The 21,495-nt window shown below is 41.7% G+C and overlaps 1 protein-coding gene across 9 annotated transcripts in view; it reads right to left on the bottom strand.

Annotated features, from left to right (window-relative positions):
* Positions 1–11,490, bottom strand: part of NFAT5 (nuclear factor of activated T cells 5) — a 37,766-nt gene extending 26,276 nt beyond the window's left edge. For 2 of the 9 annotated variants that reach the window (XM_018084373.3, XM_008927562.4), the window contains exons 1-2: positions 11,373–11,490; positions 161–719 (exon numbers count right to left, since the gene is read on the bottom strand). In XM_018084373.3, the coding sequence (XP_017939862.1) occupies positions 161–719; positions 11,373–11,430 (617 nt within the window). In that variant the 5' untranslated portion in view covers positions 11,431–11,490. Of the gene's footprint in view, positions 1–160; positions 720–1,178; positions 1,241–5,247; positions 5,361–11,372 lie in introns of all 9 variants that reach the window. The other 7 variants (XM_018084339.3, XM_018084349.3, XM_018084364.3 and 4 more) reach the window with 6 other exon arrangements.
* Positions 11,491–21,495: the final 10,005 nt, after the last annotated feature.

Here is a 21,495-nt window from a genome sequence, read left to right as displayed (position 1 = left end):
AGGACAAGGCAAGGACAGCAGAGAAGGGAGGGGGTTTATGTGAGAACCCGAAAAGAACATTGGCCAGGGCACGAGAGGACTTTTATTAGTTTGGGTTTACATATGGAGATAGAACTTTTTTCTTAAAACAAAACAAAACAAAAAAAAAGCAGATACCAACCCATTTCCTGCTTTTGAGTTGCCTTTGCTGTCCGTGCTGAGCTGAGAAAGGACATAGTGAGGCGCTTTGGCACTGTCGGCATCAAAGATATCCATGTTGGACTCTTCGCAATCTCGGCGTTTGATCCCTGGCCTCTGCTTTGGGTTGCGTTTGCGCGATTTACGTGGCACCTCAGTGTTATCATTGTAGGAACTGGTACTCATGTTACTGAAGTTGGAGGGTGAATCCTCCATCCACATACTGCAGCTCTGTTCTGACTCCAGTGCACAGCCCTCATCCTGGCAGGACATCCGACTGTTGTCCAGCAGGTCCTCGGGTGGTGGCGAGATGTACAGGACTGTGTGGCGCCGCGGCGTTGACTGGTGCTGCTGGGCTGTGTTACTGGTTATCTGCTGGTCACTTACCCCTCGGGTACTTACCCCCACGGCTGAGGAGCAGCTCTCCACTTGCATAGCCTTGCTGTCGGTGACTGAGGTAGAGTAAATGGTAGGACTGGAAGAGGTGGTAAAGGAGCTGCAAGCACCGCCCATGGAGGAAGAGGAAGGAGCTGAAGAAGCATCTGCGGTGTACAATTCACAAGTAAATACCGGAGCCGCGGCGGGGGCTGTGCTGGCTATAGCAGTCCCAGAGAAATCAAGGTGATTTAGGAACCGATTGCTTTCCCCCAAGAAATGTTTGGAATTTGGTTACGTTTTAGAATGGAAGTGCTTAAAGCAACACAGCCTAGCCAATACTTTGGAAATGTCCAAACGAGCCTTAGCACGATCCACTGTAATCAAATTTTTATGACTTAATGTTAATTCATACAAATGGCTGCGAGTAAACAGAGCTTTCATCGCCTCAGCTGGACTAATTATTGGTGTAGAAGCCATTTCATCTAAAATAGCCCCAAAGCAAAATGCTTATAAATCCACATTCAATGCCAATTAAACCATTTATTGTTGGAAATTTTTAAATTTTTTTTTTTGAAAAAGACGGGACTGTGCTTAGCCACAAAATATTAAAATAAGTTTCTAACCTATGAAGCAGAGAACTACAGGTCATTTTTAATGCAGACACTCCCTGCTTCAGAGGCAAATCCTGGAATAAAAATATGAGAAAATAAATGAGAAAAAGAGCTGCTGATTATTCCATCATAAATGAGAAATAAAATATAAAATCAACTGAGTTGGTAGGCAAAATGGAACTGGTATCAGTCACTATGAGTGAGCTGTGGATTGTGAAGGTTCAAAACAGGGCTGAAACATCTGTGTTGGTGACACACTGATCCAAGGACAGGGAATTTCTGTAATTTGACTTTTCCAGTCACTGAGACTGATTTCTCTCAGACTTTACAGTCCCATACACAGAGACAGCTTGGGACAGACCTCTGAAAAATTCCTATTAAGCAGGAGATTTCCAACACCGTGTGAAGTCTCCAGAGGTCTCACAGCTCAATCTGGCTTAGAAATTATTAAAACAAACCCCTGAAGATTTCTGGAGAACACCATAACTGCTGCCAAGGAAGAATTTTAATGGACAAATCAGCTGAATACATGGGTTAAACATTCCAGAGGAAGCAGGATGGGCAAATGTAGGGCTTTATTTATTTATTTATTTCAATCACCTGTAGCTCACTGAGGAATAACTGAACTGAATTTTATAGTCAGATTTCAGCTTCTTGGGGGAAGATCATCCTGGTTTATGTATTTCTGCACTGCTGCCCACACCTGATAAACCAGAACCACTGAAATAACCTAATTTTGGAACACATTGTACATTAAATATATACATAATTATACAATGTGTTTGTTCAGCTAGTTACTGCTGTCAGGCAGGTAACCCCTATCATTAAGAAGAATATGATGTTTTCCTTTTTGCTGCGTGGGATTTTTTTTAAAATCCAAAATATTATGTTAAACTCCCAAGTCTAAAAGGTTTAGGGACAGTCAGACTATTTTATCCCATTTTACCTAGTTAAAAGTAGCAGAATAAAGTATTTTCAGCCACGATATATATTTAGTTAACAGTAAAACTCAGCCAACCTTACCATAAATCCACCTACTTGGAATGACTGGTGGTATCAATGACTGATGATAAAGAATTTTTAAACTGGTTTTTTTACAGTTTTTCTGTGCTAAATGAATGTAAAAGCAAAGCTACATCACTTCAGACTGTAAAATTTAGTGGCCATTACAGTTTATCGATAAACTATTCTGCTTTTATCACCTTCCCCAAACCTCCCAGTGAACCAGGAGCAGCTGAATGATACCAGTTCCATTTCCCAGTTTGTTCTTTGGCAAATACAGTGGCTGAAACTGGACAATTCAGTCACTTTGCATTCCAATTTAAAGGCAAATTTCTCCTTTCTATATCATGCATTAATGCAATGCTTCTTTCAAAAACAGTTATAGGATTGGCAAGAACTATTAAATCTAGATATTCATTTCAGTGACAATATTTAGGAGCTGATTTGCAGCCACTTTGAGTTGAGAAAGCCCGTTGCTATTGGGGATGTTTGTTTTGGTAAATTGAATTAGTTTCCATTCATCATTGACACCCTCAAAGAGAACCAGAACATGTTCTGCATGGAACAGGCACAGCAAGCACTGAGCTCACCCCGCTCAGCAAGTGCTTCAATGCATCTCCTGGCCAGGATTGCACTTTTCCCTCACTCTCCTAGGGAAAAAAATAAATACATCACTAAATAAAACGCTTTTGAGCACAAAGCTAAAAGAGCTCGTGATGGCAGTGCTGTTTTAGGGTGCAGCATTGTGCAATACTGAAGGTGTTACCATTCACTACCCCTCTCCAAAACAGTTTCTCCTCCTTTTTTTTTCCCCTAGAAGCTAAGAGGAATTTATATGTATGAATATGTGTATGTGGGGTTTTATACTTTTTAAAATTAAATAAACATTGTCCATTATAAATTGGTTACATTCTCCTCCATTTACCAGAGACACCCCTCTGGAATGACAAAATTAGATTATGGAAATAAATCCCGAATTAAGCAGTAATGGCAAGAAAACCTCTCTTTAGCCTTATATAATAAAGCACTGCCATTACCACCCATAAATATGCAAGTGTTTTAAAGAATGTAAAGGCCACTGTATCCTCAGTTAAAATAAGTAAACATATATAAGAAAGTATGATAAATATTATAGCAAATGGAATAAACTGGCTGTATTGGAACAGTCAAAGACACAAATTTAAAATCTGTTTGGGGGGATAAATTAGTAATTGCTTCAGTAACATTTTAAGTTATGCAAATACTAAGAAACATAACGAAATCTATGTTTTCTCAGTCTGCAGGCCTTGAGCCAACTCATCTTCCTTTGAACTAATAAATAAATTGGGTCAATCAAATAAGAATTCACCAAGTTACTGTAATGAATTAACTGTATTTTACATGGCTCCCATTTCGTTTTCTCATTTTATTCCGAAGCCAGGGACATTTGTATCTGACACCCAATGGAGATTTCTTGGGGGAAAAAAAAAAACCCTCAGTTATTCTAACTTAGCTGGTGCTGCTCTAAAAGGTGAGAGCATACACACACACACCTTTGCCACATACTTTGAGCGCTCCTGTTATTTTACTTTCTTTAGACACATATTAATGGGAATTGTTACAGGTGGCTCTTTTATTTGCAATTTAACAGTGCGTGCAATGACAAAGATATGGTTTTTAGATGAGTAGGTACATTTTGCAATAGAAGACTGAATATATTTAATTTAACACAGCCTCGAAATCAAACTTGCTTTCAGAGCAACAACACTGAAGAGAAGCCAAGTGCTTGTCATGGCAAATGTGCAGCCTCAGGATTAGAAATGGAATGTTCACCAGCATCACAAAGTGGGTATTTTCCTTTTTTCAATAAAAAATGAGAGAAAGGAATATTTCACATTAGAGCAACTGTGATCACTGTTGAAACTAAACCTCCCGAATCTCTTTGTTGTCATTGCTGTAACACGTAAGGGAACTGAAATAAGTAATTCAGATTTTGTTGCCTGTCCTACAAGCTTTTTCTCCCTAAAAGAGGCAGAATATCAGGCCTAAAACTAAGGGAACACATAGTAAAGAGGTTTGCTCCCTGTGAGGAAACCAGGGCAGGCTTTTTCCTTCCAGTACCATAAAACAAAAATTTTTTACCTCCTGCATTAGCAACTAAGGCAATGACAGATTTTCCATATCCTACTCTCTTGTGAAGACAAACAAGGCATTCAGCCTCTAAGAAAAAGGTCTGAAAGGCAGGAGAGAAAAAAAAAATCACTACTTGGCACTGAGAGAGTCTTTTTAGGTAACATTTCTGTGGAGCCAATCATGAAATTCTTGTTCATTCTTTTCAAATATCCTTAAATACAACAAGGATTATCAAGTCCTCAAAAAGAAACAAACAGTGTCCTGATGACCTTTTTTTTTTAATTGCAAAAGTAAGTAATTTCCCAGGCTGGAGAGTTTAAAATTGCAAAGGCAAATAAACTGGAGATATTTCTGGTTTCACAAGTTTTTCAGCCACCTGTGCTTGGACAGCCAGGACAAGCAAAAAGCCATTAAAGAACTAATTTTTCTCTCAGGGCCTCCCCTGCATCCCACGTAATCCCCTACACTCTGTGCAGAAAACGAGTGTCCAAAATGAAAACTCACCCCAGGGTGAGAATTAGGTGGTGTATAAGTTTAATATGTGAAGTACAACTTTTAATAAATGTATTAATTTATCCAACACGTCATTTTCTTGATGAGATTTTGTATGTTAATTGGTTTATTTGAACCCCTAGATACAGAAGAACAATTTCAGGGCAAACCCAGAAGGAAACTGCAAAATTTCCCCCATCAACCCTTGTGTTGTCAAAGGTTTTAAAGGTAAAACCCAGAACTTACAAAGTGGCTGCAAACCTGCTTTCAACACCTCACATGCCAAACTTGGGGTTCTACTTTTCTTCTTCTTGTATTACTGATGTCATGTCAAAAACTTTTTCCAAAAACTTTAGTTTCAAATCAGTATCAATCCACTATTCAGAAATAAAACAAAAAAAATTAAAAATAATAAAAAAAAAAAAAAAGAAAGAAAGAAAAGAGACTTATGAAGAAGTCTGAAAACAAGACCGACCTATACCCTGGGTGAGATTGGATGGGTTAAGTGTCTCTGGCACTATTTGTCTTCACTATTGACAGACACTGTCACACAACCCACCACTCGATGCCTGTCTCTGAATGGCGAAGCTAGAATGCAAGTTAAGTGTATTAATAGAGAAAAAAACTAGCATCCCAGCAAATATCATAAAGCAATCCAATTCACCAGTTATTAAACACACTCAGATTCAAGATAGGTAGGTTAATTTAATTTACATTAAGCCCCACAGTGTAAATTCCCCTTTACATTCCCATGCTGACCCAAGCAGTGTATTTATTATACTTTGGGTAAATACATTAATCAATGGTTTTGTTATAAATTACTCCCATTATTCAATTAACACTCAAGTTTAGGTATCTAAGTAGAACTTTTGTTAGTGGCTCACACACACCAATTCCACGGATCTTAGATCCTTCCCACTCAAAGCTAAAAGGCTGATTCCAAGCAGGCAGAACTCTGGGAATCTCAGCTGCTCTCCAAGCTCTACCTGTCACTCATCAGCTCTCTCCCCAACTGTACCCTGTATGAGGAAGTCAGGATTGATGGATCTGGCAAAGAACCTCAATTTAAGAGACAGACTATTTTATCTTTTAAATACAGAGTGGGGTTTTTTTTCCTAAGAAATTCAGAACTCCTCATGGTGTTCACAACACCTTCAGTACTGCTACAGCACAGAGGTGCCCAAATAGGACTGTTCTTGACCCTCACAGTCTTGGTTTTCAACTATTCCTTAAGGAACAGGGAATTCTCTTGTCAGGAAGTAGTTCTCAAGTCTTTCTGACCTAATAACAGGAGTCATTTAATGCAAGAAATTGTAAAAAAATCTCTTGGAATAATGTAACAACTTGTGTTTGATTGAGCAGTTCTGGAAAATTGGGTTTACTGACTATTTGAAATGCAGGAAGACTGAAAATTATCTTAATTTAGGAAGAAGATATGAACTAGACATGTACACTGATACAATCCTTTATATGGAATTCTAAGGAAGCTCATGGAGTAGGAATGCACTTAACACACAGACAACTCCACACTACTAGAACATTCTAACTGAACTGCAGATAACATGTCTAAAGAGTTTCCACAAAATGGAAACAGAAAGCAAAACTTTTTCTTTGGCATTTCCCAGCTGTGACTTGTCACCAGGAGACCCTTTAGCACGATGAAGGAACCTTTCCACTCCCCTGAGCTGAACCTAATCGCAGCCCAACCTCTCCTGACACGGTCCTTCCAGAAGAAACACTCAAACCAATGCACAGCACCAGGAAGATGAGCTTTTAACAAGCATTGAGGTCTGGTTGAAATTCATTCTGTAAGAGAGAAGTATCTGACCCATGGCTGAAGCCGCAGACAGAAATCCCTGGAAGACATCCTCCTAGGAAATGACAGGAAGGCATTTCCAACTGGGAGGGCGGTAGGAAGAGGAAGAGAAAAGCCTACAAAGAAATGGAAATTTTTACAGGCATTGGAGGTCAACTACAAAGAAGAATATTTTTTTCTGCTCATTTGTTTACAACGAGCAATCACAAGGCCAGGATAACAGAACTGGTACCAGCACTGAGATCCCCTTTGAAATCTCTGGTCATTATCTCTGCATCAACAGGAAAAACTGACTAATGACACCAGGAAGGATGATAAATGGACAAAATATTTTCATTAAAAATAAAAATGAAGAAGCCTGGCTCTAGCCACTCAGGGAAAACCAAACCAAAACAAACCCATCTCCATTTTGAGGCTTTATTAGAATCTTTAGTTTGAGAATGTTGAAAAAGCCTTATTTTGGCAGCAGAAAACATGAGCCTTTAGCACCCAGTGTCCACCCCAGAGATGATTCAGGTAACCTTATCCATATCTCTACAGTAGCAATTGAGAAGTAAAGCCTTATTTTCATAATTAAAATAACCAAAAATGCTAATGGCAATACTGCAGTAACAACTCTGATCAAAAAAGCCAATTACATCTGTTTGGGACAAGCAGATTGTCCCTTTAATTAAGAAGCAGCATAAAAAAAAGCATGAAATTGATGAAAAAAAGGCAAAGCTTTATCATTTACCTAATATTCTCCAAGGATACAACCACGGATGTTTGGGAGCCAGAAAACCTCACTACATCACAGATTAACTGTATCCCGATGTGGAGAATGCATAAAAAAAAAAAAGAGATCAGTAAATACATTACATTTCAGTGGCATAAAATCTGTTCCCCTTTTGTTACAGCAAGAACACCACTCTGGAGAAAACCACTGGAGATTAGGAACTGGAAACTAAAGAGCAATATAAAAAATATGGAAATATATACATATTTGCCTCTGTGGGAAAGCAGTTTGAGAGATCAACAAACTGAAGCAGCTTATTCCAAGATTTGCTGCAGGAAGAACAAGGGATGAGGAGCAGGAAGGGAGTTTCTGTAACAGTTCATTAAGGTTCAGAAGGTTTGAGCATTCCTGGTACTGGAGATAAAAGATGGAAAAGCAACACTTGTTTAAAGAATATGGTCAAAAATACTCCTGATCATCCCCAAAACACAAGAATCAGGTGTTACCTACCAGTCCTTTGAGAAAGGACTTAAATTAGCAGAGTGAATTTTAAGCATTTGGAGATTCAATGTGTCTTGATCAACACCCAAAAATTGTTCAACCTTTCAGAACCAACTGAAGAGACTCAAACATCCCTCCTTGCAAATGGAGCTCACACTCTGCAGAAGCATGAGGAAAGCATCAGGCACATTTATTTCATGTAAGAGTTCTCCAGGCACAGCTTACAATGACATTTCTCAGCATGACACCCTCATGCAATTCAAGAGTCTGGAAGATGATTCATATTTAATGTGTTTATGCCGCTGCACCAGGCAAAATCCTTCTTTTCCTGTCCCCTGAACAAAGACACTTGTAATTCAAGTAGTGAGCACAGAGAACGGTTTCCAGAGGTAAAAGCAGATCCTTTCCCTCCCTTCTGCTTTCCAGAAGAACGACAGAATTAAAAGCTTGAGACAGCAGCTCAAAATCCCAGAGTTCTAAGAAATTACACTTGCCTGTTTGATATTCAGAGAGTGGGTAACACCTCTTTTGTCTGGATTAATGAATAGGAGATATACATCTATTAACAAATTAATGAAAATCCAATCAGCAACATTCCATTTTCATACTCTTACAACTGTTCTGTAAATCACAAAACAAATTTCCAAATGGAAGAAGAACCAGAAGTCTGTCCCTGCGAGGTCATCACTGCTAAAAGCAGCCCATCCTGCTCCTCCAAAAAAACCAGGACTTAACTGCAGCAGTATTTCTCACCTATAATTCAGTTTATATGGGCAAAAACCCCAAAGCAAGGTGACAGAAAAGTCTCGAGTAAGCTGAATTTCAGCCAGATATTGCCTTACTCTGTGTTTTGGGAAGCAGAGAACAAACTGTGTTAACTACTACAGGAATAGTAAAAAGCTCTCACCACTTTGGATCATTCTCTGTCACAGAATTCTCTCATTATCCAGAGTAATCATATCTGGAAATGATTTCTACACACACTGCAGCCTGCAGTTCCAATTAGCCTTTTCTTTCTTTTCTTTTAAAAATGACTAAATGAGATTACCTACAACACTGTGGAGACTGAACCATCATTTCCCTCTCATTTCCCAAAAAAGGAGGTCTTAGAGCAAATTAAGAGCTGACATAAAAATTAAAACCAGAAAGACTTACACAAGACAAGGGAAATATTTCAGATACAGAACACCAGGTTGCCAAAGTCCTTCCTTCTCACCCTGTTCCTTTACAGTGTCAGCTCCTCAAAAATTTGCCTACAGTCTAAAAGTAAGCACTTGATGTATGCAAATGAATAGTCACTCTTAAAATATGAATGTAAAATATATATTTGTTTCCCTGTATAATCACTAGGCATGCACAAAGCCTGGGTTGATTTTCCTTTTAAGAAATCAGAGCCCAGCCCAGCCAGACCTCTTGTTACTACTCCAGACATGGTGACAGGGCTTGAAAAAGTGGTGGCAACTTTTCAAAGACACTGAAGAAATCCTAAAACAATAAAGAAAACAGGGAAACACCCTTTTATCTACAAACATGGTACAGCTACAGCAAGAACACAGCACAAACACTGCCACATTCAACGTGGCTCTTGCTTAGCGGGCAGTGTCATCAGCACTGAAAACAGAACTGGTCTTTGCTCTGTCTGGGGTTTTGTCAGGTTGGCTGGGGGTTCTAATCACAATTTTAACAATTTGGAGAAGTGTAGCTGCTTGTGCTTAATGCTTCTGATCCAGATTTTAATGCTTCTGATCCAGATTTTAATGCATCCAGGAACTTCACTGGCTCCAAAGTCCCTCCCCAGCTCTCTTGGAGCCCTTTTAGGCACTGCAAGGGGCTATAAGGTCTCCCTGGAGCCTTCTCTTCTTCAGGCTGAACATCCCCACCTCTCAATTTGGCATCAGCTCAGTCTTTGTGAACCAACATAGTCTCTGACACTGAAAAGTGCTTGTAGGAGAACAAGCAGGTCTCCTTTCAGGGTTAACAAAACACCTCAACACTAATCTTTGCATTTTTTTGTTCTTGTGCTGCAGTTTAACCCAAACACACCTAAGTCTTTCTTAATTTTTTTAAAGGGGCTGGACTGGCTGTTAGCAGACACTAAATACCTGGAGGTAACAGACATTTAGTTCCATTCAAGTTTTTAAGTCTTTTCTGTTAGATACAGAATTAATTAGCAGTTCAGGTCTGTCTGTGGATTTATAGTGTAACAGGGTTTGTGGGGTTTTTTCTTCACTTGTTTTTCAGATAGATGATTCTACAAGATTTGGTTGCTGCTGTCTGCGAACCAAACCCATCATTAAGCATCTTGGTTTTAGAAATACATGCCCAAATTACTTTTTTAGTAAGTGATATAAAACCATCAAATCCTTTCAATATAATAAACCATGAAATTCTTTCAATGACCAAGTTCCACTGTGCACAGTTAAATCCACAGGTTCTCTCAGGAGAGGTCTGGCAAAACATGAATGGTGAGCAGTGCTGTAAAGTTTCTCTGACAAGTCTACAACCACTTCAGGTTCTGATCAGGATTCCTGGACCATGCAAATCTGGGAAACATTCTCACACAAACATTTTATGCATATGAACTCAGAGAGAGAGAGAAAAAGGAATAATACAGCTATCTGAATCCTTATCTTAAAAACAGACATTTTTCTCTCAAGAAACAATTTCAGGCCAATTAGGAAAGTGGAACATGACCTTGTAAGAAATATGGGAATCGAATTATGAAAAAAAAAAAACAAACAAAAGATGCACCTACAGGGAGAAAAATGGTATTTTTTTCCTCAATGCACAGATATTTACTAATATATACAGGATAACGAGAAGAATTCCAGATGCAAACCAGCACTGAGGCTAACATCTCAAATCAGATCTTTGTCCTTAAACCCTCACTTTTTTGTGTTTAACGAAGATCAATGAGAGTCTTTAAAGTCTAAAACATGGTTGGGAGTAAGAGAAAGATTAAAAGGTCATGCCTTATTTTTATATATTGTCAATTAGGAAAAAACTAAACTGACCAGTTTACAGCAGTTCCAGCTGACATACAAAATCCTCAAGTACATGAGGATATAATGTAACACATCACACTAGAGCTGTGTGTGAAAGGAGTTCAAATACTACACTTCCTCAGGCCTCAAAGGAAAACATGACCTCTCTTCCTCCTTAGCTTTTGGTAAAAGCTTCATGGTCCAAAATGTCATCTCCCATTCCATTTTTATCCTACCTAGAATTCACTTTTACTAAGCATTCTGCTTTAGTTCCAAACAGGGATTCATCCCCTCAGAAGACAGAGTGCATTCTAGGAGTTAACAGCCCGTGTGGCATAACAGAGCAGCACAAAAGAGAATTTATTTCTTATGAAGATGTATATAAAAAACCACAGCAACCATTTACATAAAATACTTGGTAATTCTGATCACCCAGTTTAACGCTATCACCTAAATCCTCCTAGAATGAACTCTGTTACTTCTCCACAAGCTCTTTTTTACACTCAAAACTTTGCCAGCACTGTTCATGTTGGCCAGAACGTTACAAACCTTAAGAAAGCATCAGAATAAAGGAGAGTCCTTACCAGCAGCAACTACAGCTGGAGGCGGCGAACCTGCCTCGCCACCGCTTGTTTGGCTCATGGATGCTATGGATGTTTCTCTGGAAGGTGGTAACTGCAGCTCCTTTGGGAGAAGGTCATAGACAGATTCTGTTGAACAAAGAGGATTTAATCAAAAAGTTATTTGCGTTCAGTACAAGAAAAGAAATAATGTTTTTGCCTAAAAGATACGAACCACAACCCAACCCTTTCAGAACCTTTGGGAAAAGTTACATTAAGCGCTTGGAAACCTTAACAGCATGGAAAACAGTTCTTTCAGAAAACAAACATTAAGGCACACATTCTCAAGACTGAAACAAAGGACACAAACTTGTTCAAACAAAGAAATAATTCATGGACTTCCACAGAAACTGTTCTCACCCAGAACAAAGGGGCTGAGGGCATGTACAGCACATCAGGTGAGAATCACAGACAAACCTGCTCTCAGAATTCCAACTGTGCAACTGACATCCAAAGGAAAAAAGCCTAATTAAGCACCATCATCCCCAGAATAGCCTATAAAGTCTTAGAATCCCAGAATGGTTTGGGTTGGAAGGGATCTCAAAGTTTATCCAGTCCCACCCCCTGCCATGGGCAGGGACACCTTCCACTATCCCAGGTTGCTCCAAGCCTTGTCCAACCTGGCCTTGGACACTTCCAGCGATGGGGCAGCCACAGTTGCTCTCTGGGCAACCTGTGCCAGGGCCTCATCACCCTCACAGAAAATGATTTCTTCCCAACAACCCATGTAACACTGCCCTACTTCTCCTTTATAGGAAATTCTTATAAATATTATTTAGGTGCTTGAGACAGATATGGAAAGCTCAGTTTTTGAAGGCTTTTTTCCCCCCTTACAAAGCAACAATTATACTCAATTGATCCTAAAGTAAAACATATTTGTAATTTTTACAGCAATTCTGTAAAAATCAGAAAAGTCACAGAGTTGACTAAAAAGCTTTAACTGCATTAGGACGTAAAAAATGAGGCACATAAGACAAAGCCCAGGTAGATACACACCCAGCAACACTTGTTCACACTTTTTACTACAAAGAGCAGCAGCTGCATTAGCATTTCCTCAGACATGAGTGCAGCAGTTTGTACAACCCCTGGTAAATGAGCCCTGGCCTTTACTCAGGCTGGCACTGGCACTACAGCCCGCAGGAGGGGAGTAGAATCACAGACAGGTGTTCGGGGCTGCTGCTACTCACAATGTGTAGTGAGGGGCCCCAAAATAAGGGATTGCAACAGTGTGTGTGTGCATGTAACTAAAGAAACCTTTGTATTTCGTATATAAACTGAACAAACACATATACTTCCATTCCTTTCCCCTCAAGAAGTTATCTTTGAGAAGCGAGTTGCTCATGACTCATAAAATATTCGGTATAGATTACAAAAGCTCCTTTCCAAATCCCAAGTTACTAAGTAATTGTGATCTTTTCTCTTTGGGCTGGTTCTTGGGGATTTTTTTTTTGTTTAAGAAATTTATTTTTAACTTTCCAAGTGACGAAAGTTCTGTCAAGCTCTTTGCTTTAAAGGGATGCTCAGATCCAAAACACCCACAGAATATTTTTTCCGCAGGGAACACATGACTTTTGCAGTAATCCACAATTCTAATCTTTGTGAATAATTCCAACAATATGATAAAGAGGGAGGGAAGGAAAAGCCAGCATTAGAACTGAAGCACATTCCCAAAGATCACAAGACCATTAAGAGCAAATCTTTAATTTCATGCTTCATTGATAAACACCAAGTTACTTGAAACATGGACTAAACTACGACCCCCAGCTTTTATCCTGATACACCTGGAGAGCACAGCTAAAGCTGGAGCTGAGCCCTACACCTGCACAAGAGGCTGGAATTAACCTTGGGGGCTGTAAATACGAGAGGATGGTGCAAGTTCTTAGGAAGGAACTTTAGGTCTCCTGGGTAACACATGAGGAGGAAAAGAGATCAAAACCACACAATTAAAGACAGAATGGGGAAGACATGGAGTTGTTGGAGCAAGTCCAGAGGAGCCCACAGAGATGCTCCAAGGGCTGGAGCCCCTCTGCTCTGAAGCCAGGCTGGGATAGCTGGGAATGTCCAGCCTGGAGAAAAGAAGACTCCAGAGAGATCTTCCAGTGCCTAAACAGGCTACAAGAGAGCTGGAAAGGGACTTGGGACAAGGGCCTGGAGGGACAGGACAAGGGGCAATGGCTTCCCACTGCCAGAGGGCAGAGTTAGATCGGAAGAAATTCTTCCCTGTGATGGTGTGAGGCCCTGGCACAGGTTGCCCAGAGAAGCTGTGGCTGCCCCGTCCCTGGAAGTGTCCAAGGCCAGGTTGAACAGGGCTTGGAGCAACCTGGGATAGTGGAAGATCTCCCTGCCCAGGGCAGGGGGTGGGACTGGATGAGCTTTGAGGTCCCTTCCAACCCAAACTATTCCATGAATCTGTGAACAAATAACAGAAGCTTATGGTCAAATCCAAACTTTCAGAAGAAAAACAACTCTCCTGGCTTTTCTCAGAACAGATGCAGCTTCACAGCCTAAAACACATCTTTACTGAACTGGTTTTCAACACTTCCCTGAGGAATCCCAAGTGCCTGGGTACCTTTAAGAACTCTTGCAGCCACAAACCTGCTCTACACACATCAGACTTCAAATGAAACTTTGTGTTTTCACCTAAACACAGGCCAATGTTTATATATGCTGCACTATAAATAGCATTAAAGCAAAAACTGACAAATTCCAGAAACATGAGAGTTGTCGCAAGGAAACTAATTCTTCCCCAGAGGATACAGCTCCCTCCCCGCCTGACACTGGATTTAAAAGCTGAAGCCATTGCTCAGCTCCCCTCCATTGCCACGTTTTACACACGTGTGCACACTCTCCAACACTATCTGAAACTTCCTGCTGTAACTTTACGTTGATTTATGTGGAAAACACCCACTAAAGGGAAAGGCTGCTATGGAAATGCAGTATTACATTGAAAGGCAAAAATAGCATTTCAGCATCATTACGTATTTCTACATAATTAGCAAGAAAAAAAAAAGGCGCAGACAGAATTCCTGCTTTCAGCAGCCAGTGCTGAATCAACGAGGGAAGTTTCAGCTGTCTGACAGCACTAAATGTCTTGTAATTTATTGCTGATTTAAATTCCCCTGACAAATAGATTAGTTGAGCTCAAGTTTCTGGGTTTTTTTTGTAGAAGTAGCTCCACTTATACTCAACATCTTCCTTAATCACATTTTCTTTCTTCACAAAGGAATCAAGGAACACGTGTTTCAGGACTGGTTTTATTATGAAATATAAAGATAACAAAACACTAATGATCAGCCAGGAGTCCCACACACTCATTTCCTCACACAAACCCTCACGTGCACTTAGGTAATCAGTTATTAGACATCCTATCTACAGTAAACTTCCAAATCTCCTATCTTTCCTCAAATTATCTCACTTAGACAAGCCCAGCTTTGCAAATTCTGCCCCTGAACTCAAGGACACATGGGGACAGCAGATTTATAAAAAGTATTTTAAGTGTCAAATTTCTTCAACTGCCCTTTATCCGATTATCCTGCCCCCATAATCTCTCATCTGAGATCAGCTGCTTGGAACTTTGATCTTCCTGCCAGTTACACTGACGGTCCAGAAAATTCTATTTCACATGGTTATATGGACCAGAACTGCAACAAACATCAATCAGGATCCAACACCACAGCACCTGACATCTGAGGAAGACAGGATTTTGTTGTGTACTGCTTGAACCTGCACAAAACATTCAGAATTTATATGTTAATAAAAAATAATGAAGAAATTTTAGGAAGAAATCCTTCCCTGTGAGGGTGGTGAGGCCCTGGCACAGGTTGCCCAGAGCAACTGTGGCTGCCCCATCCCTGGAAGTGTCCAAGGCCAGGCTGGACGGGGCTTGGAGCAACCTGGGACAGTAGAAGGTGTCCCTGCCTAGGGCAGGGGGTGGGACAAGACGAGTTTTAAATCCTTTCCAATCCAAACTATTTCCTGAATCTCTGAAATCGGTTCATTTTAAGTTAAATCAACTGCACATAAGGTGTCTATGGCAGGCCTGGACACATGGCCATCCATCCACACAAAATATATCCTTGGGTCAACATGGATCTGGATCAGTCCCAGCAGCTGATGACAGAAGCTCTGTCTTTGGGGGAGAGAGGAGAGGCCTTGGAAAGATTTAGGAAAAATAATGCTGAGAAGGTAGAAAAAAACAGGAGGTGAGGCTGATGTGGTGATACTGCAATGCAAGTGCAAAAGGTCAGTGGTTCACGATGGTCAAGTTATACAAGCTCTCCCTCCTCCTGTTTTACTCACTTCCCCTTAGTGCACACACACAGTTGCACTTTGATAGGAATGTTTCTGGATTTCTACACACAGCCTAACCAGGCTGAGTTACAGATATCTGGGCCCACACCAAAATCCGAGTGCTTCGGCCTTCCCCCATCTCCACCACCACTGAAATTCCTACCCCATCCTCATCCTCACAGCATAACAGGACCTTTCAGAAACACACCACACCTTGTGACCTGCAACATCACATTCCTCCTCACTAATTAGGATGCTGTGATTCCATTTATTTTTAGGAACAGAGCAGTTAAGCTTTCGGGAGCAAAGGGAACATGACACAACTGCTTCCTGTTTGGGGTGCGGAGACAACTGTAAGATTCTATGAGGAGTCTGCTGCTTGGACAACTCCCAAAGAAAGCCCTGCTTTTCCCACAGAGGAGGGATTCCCAACATGGGGAGTACTCTCACTCCTAATAGCCTTACAGCAAACCACGTACACAAGGATCCACTATTCCCTCACACGCAGCATCGGCAAGGTTCTTCTGAGCCACCCACCTGTCATGACTCCTCAATGACTCTCTGCTTGCATCTACACAGAAATTGCAGCTGTACAGATTAAAAAACTGTGATTTCTAGTAATTTAGTGCCCTGTTAACCTGTGCTGTGGTAGGACTAGAACTGGTTCAGGGTGTTACGGAACTTGTCTGTCCTCCAACTTCTGTGATGTAAATTAATTTGAGATGCTTCTGGTTGGTTGACCAAATTGCTGCTGCTTGTAACTCAGCACCTGGTGACACTGGGAACACAGACAACAGCAGAGAATACCCATTTCCAATGTTTAAAAGCAACAGCAAGCCCATCCACGAGGAATACTGACATCCTCACTTTGCCAGTACCTCTAAATGCCTTAAACATTACAGAATTTTCTTCAGATACACCAAAGACTTCCCAGTGTTGCTATTCTGTACCTGAAGCAAAGCCCTGCTACCCAGAACTTTCACGCACGGAAGTCAAGTCACAAACCTCATGGAAAAGTCTGCCCTGACCTGCAGGTAAATGAGGCCATAAGTAACACAAGGGGACCTGGCTGCAGCCCCAGCCCCACTTCAATGCCACTTCTCCAGGTTGTTCCCCAAGCCCAGCCTTGAGGAGGTCATTGGAATCAGCCCTGGCTCTGCTCCAGCTCATCTGTGCCTGTTCCACCATGGTGATCTGCTCCCGGGACTTCACCCCTCTAATGCCAGGGACTCCTCCAGCAGCACACCTTCAATCCCCACCCCTGGAATAACAGGTAAGGACAGGTTTCCTGCTCCAAGGAAATCATCTGTAGAGCACAAACAATACATGAGGGACAATGAGAACCACCCAAATTATCAGCAGTAGAGGCAGAGATAGGGCATCTTTCACTTGCTGCTGGGATTTTTTTGCCTTTAAGGGAAGGTACATCCTGGAAATCCCTTACCACTTCCATGACCTCATGAACAGCAGCAAAGTTAATCCTTGTCTTTTAATAAGCTCCCTGTACTGAATGGCTGCCCATTTGATCCCCACTGATACCCGTCTCCTCAACATGGTTTAATACCCGCACAGATTTGGCTGCTTCTTCCAAAGCCATTTCCTTGCTGCAGCACATGACAGTCACACCAGAGATTACACAAAACCTTGGTGTGCTCCTCTAATCAGCTGGTGGCATCCGAGCAGAAATCTCTTCTAATGATGTACGCTAAGCTGATCAAAAAAACAAGCAAGCAAACAGGCCAAGAGAGTTGTTTATATGGAACTAAGATTAAAAAACAATTAGAAATCATGAAGCAGCAAGTAGCCTCTGCTACACGGGGGGAGGTCAGGGAAGTGAAGGGAAGCATAAGTGCTCAGCAAATTGAAGAAACTATAAAGTAAAAAATAATGGTGTCCATATTCCCCAGTTAGGGATGCAGATTCAGGTTCAGAGCACCCACACGCATATATAAACTTGCTATGATGCTAATCTAAGACACAGTTTTGGGCTAAACCTGTATTACCAAGGTTCCAAATGTCAGCTGAGGGCCTGACTGTCACTCCTCACTCCAAAGGCAGCTGCATTTAAACTATACACGTGACTTAAAATCTTTCAGACACTTTTGTGGGTAAGAGATGCTAAAACCAGAATCTACTCTATGCCTAAAAAATCCAGGCCTCTGCCAGAAGACCTTGTGGTTGGTTTATGTGTTTATCTTGAAGTTCTGTTCTACTCAGAAGTCCATGATAAACACCGCAGTTTAGTGGTTGAGTTTATTGGAGGCCACCAAATCCACGACAATAGCTTAGTTCACAGAGAGTTTTTAAAGAACGATGGGGGGGACGGGGAGCTCTAAATATTCAACATGTAAACAAAGCCTCACTTTGTTTAAAAATGTTGGTGTCACATGACCCTCGTGGAGTTTTCTGTATACAAAAGCTTGGGGGTGGGAAGACTCCGAAGCAAATTATTTCACCCATCAGGAAGGACCTGTAAGAGCCAGCTGAACCCTCCAGTTCTTCACCCTCCCCAGGCTCCCTCCATACATCCAACACAAACAGGTCCTCCTGCAGACCCCAGGAACAGCATTGAATAAGTTTGATTATTACAGCACAGAGAGTTCAGAGAACTGTACAATCACGGAATGGTTTGGGTTGGAAGGGACCTCAAAGCTCATCCAGTCCCACCCCCTGCCCTGGGCAGGGACATCTTCCACTAGACCGGGTTACTCCAAGCCCCGTCCAACCTGGCCTTGGACATTTCCAAGGACGGGGCAGCCACAGCTTCTCTGGGCAATCTGTGCCAGGGCCTCACCACCCTCACAGGGAAGAATTTCTTCCCAATATCCTCACAGAATTAAGGATATGCTTCGGAAAAGTTAGAGCATCCTCAACTCCAACACGCATTAGAACCACTAGAGAGTCCACATCTCCCAGAGGTGACTGCTCTTGCTTTCTCAAGGCTAAACAGGGAGAAGTAACCTCAGGATCCACTGGAGTAAATCCTGCAGTGAAAATATGACAGTGCAGTGCCTTTTTGTCTTTGAGTGAGCAGCCAAAACATTCCTACAGCTCCTCTAAATCACACACCTGTACTGCTGTGAAAGTGAAAGGAGCTTGTCCCCAGCCCATGGAACACTCAGGGATGCTGCCCCCTGAGACGGCAACATCGGTAACGGGGCTGGCACTGGGACTGTGCAGATGGAAGCCAAAGCAGGATAACAAGGATTCAGTAAGAAGCTCAACAGAGGAAGCTCTGAGAGTCTGAGAAAGGCAACTACAAGAGACAGAGAGCCCAGTGCATAAACCAGAACAGAAACAGACTGAGACAGGCACAGCCCAGACGGGTCAGTGACCACTAAAGCACTTCCTACTCCAGTGCGGCGGGTTTGTTGTTGTTGGGGTTTGGGCTTTTTCCTGTTTTTTTTGTTTGGTTGGCTTTTCTGAGTACTCCGTAGGAGATCCAAACTCTCACTTGCAGAAGTGAGAGTCACCCGCCCCAACTGCAGGCCATGGCAGCTCTGCTTAAAGCAGACGTTTTATATTATAAAGTGACAAAAAAAGATTTGAAAGAAGTAAAGAACACACAACAAAGAGTAGATCAGCTTTTGTTCTGTATCTGTCAAGAGGATTTAGGACATATTACAGACTATCATAGCTCCTGCATTTCCTAAAATCTTTGCAACTTCACTAGATTTACCATCAGGTGCTCAGCAGCAGGGAAAAGGAAACAAACAGCTCTGAAAACAGGTTGAGGTTTCCCACGGAGCATAAGGGGAAGACCCTGCTTGAGCTTACATAGAATAGATAAAATACAGAATCACAGAATCACTAAGGTTGGAAAAGACCTTTAAGATCTTTGAGACCAACCATTAACGCAGGACTGCTAAGTCTCACTAAACCCTAAGGATATAGATTTACATGGGATATTGGGAAGGAATCCTTCCCTGTGAGGGTGGTGAGGCCCTGGCACAGGTTGCCCAGAGAAGCTGTGGCTGCCCCATCCCTGGAAGTGTCCAAGGCCAGGTTGGACAGGGCTTGGAGCAATCTGGTCTAGTGGTAGGTGTCCCTGTCCAGGGACTGGATGAGCTTTGAGGTCCCTTCCAACCCAAACCAGTCTGGAATACTGTGACAATCAATGTGTAACTGCATGGCAAAAGCCAGAGAGCAAGGAGCAGCCCATACATAGTGAGGCTGAGCAGGAGGACAGCAGACACTACTTAACAGTCTTTATGCAGACACCCTAAAACATTTTACGGAGTTACTGGTCTGATTACTCCTATTTTTGCAAGAGTAGAAGCCGAGTCGCAGTAAGAGCATAACTCCCGAGGCTACCAGTCCAATCTACCTTACCCAGTGCCCAATCCTACAGGTAACACTTACTAAAACATTTCTTTCATGTCATATTTTTGAGTATGTCTCAGAATATGACTAAACACAGGACACAGTTCAAATTGAGTATGCAATCTAAAATACATAGAAGCTAATTCCTTCTGTTCCTGGAGACATTTACGTGTTCTGTCTAACTCCCCAACACTGTCCATGGTATTCCACACAGCTCCCAGATGCTCTGTCACCTTCACTTGACAGAGGGAACAAACTACAGAGCACTATTCCCTCCACCTGCCAGACATCCCCAGTGTATCTGCCGATGTGGAGCAAAGACTGGAAGCAGGTCTTCCCGCCGGCGCTCCTGTTATTGTCAGCCCTGGCAGGGCTGGATTGCTGCTACAGCAACAGTGGCAGCTTTTCAAAGGAACTGCAGTGTACACAAGGATGTTTTACACAGCCAAACAGAAAATCTTCCTTCCAGTTCCCCCTGGCTTCAGACAAAAGCAGCAACCCCTAAACCAACAGGCTTCACGCGTGTGTAGGGAAAGGCAGATGCCACAGTGCTGCCTGTGCTGGAAAACTGCAGGATTACAGAGCTGATGTTGGTGCAGCTCCACTCTGAAGAATCAGCAGAGGATCTGAGCACTGCGTGCTGATGACGTATCACCGGGCACTAAAATCCAAATCTTGCCTGCAAATGCTGTTACTGCCCAAAATGCACATTATAGTATGTTGGTGAAGGAGAGAGGAGTTTGCTGAAAGGGACACTTCTGAGAGAAAGATGACCAATAATATATTATTAATGACTGAAGTCATTAAAATTTGATCACAGCTGTAATACCACAGAATCATGGAAAGGTTTGGGTTGGGAGGGACCTTAAAGCTCATCTCATATCACTCCCCTGCCGTGGGCAGGGACATATTCCACTAAATCAAGTTGCTCTAAGTACCATCTAACCTGGCCTTGGACAATTCCACAGTATCATTATTTCTAGTACTTCAAAATAAAAATCAAAGCTAAAAATTGTTTCTCTCATTTTTTTGAAGGACAAGTATTAGTACCAAAAATGCCAGTATTAAAAAGGCAATTTTACAAGCAATTCGTAACTGAACAAGAACCAGCTCCTGCAGTATCCCACCAATCTTCAGAAAAGCTGCTAATCTCAATATTCAGGATTCTGCACAGCAGGTTAGGGTTGAGAAATTAATCCTTTTAAAGTTGAATTTCAACAACTGACAAAGGCATGTGTTAGCTGAATTCTATTTATGGCATTTTTCCAAATGTCAAATAAAGCTTTCCTGGCCGTGTTTCAGTCATCCCCATTCACAGCTCAAAGAGGACTTTTATAAATGTAGACAGGCAGTATAAATCCTGGATCTTGTTTGCATCCAATTTTACACATTTCAGAAAGAGAGAACAACATTATTTAGGAATTGTCACTTCAAGGAATGGACCAGTAATGACTTACTGAAATGTCTGTCCTAT

Source organism: Manacus vitellinus, unplaced genomic scaffold, assembly GCF_001715985.3.
Source record: "Manacus vitellinus isolate BGI_N305 unplaced genomic scaffold, ASM171598v3 scaffold_10_pilon, whole genome shotgun sequence".
Taxonomy (NCBI): Eukaryota; Metazoa; Chordata; class Aves; order Passeriformes; family Pipridae; genus Manacus; species Manacus vitellinus.
The sequence above is the reverse complement of the archived record's forward strand: the minus strand, read 5'-3'. Positions and strand labels throughout refer to the sequence as shown.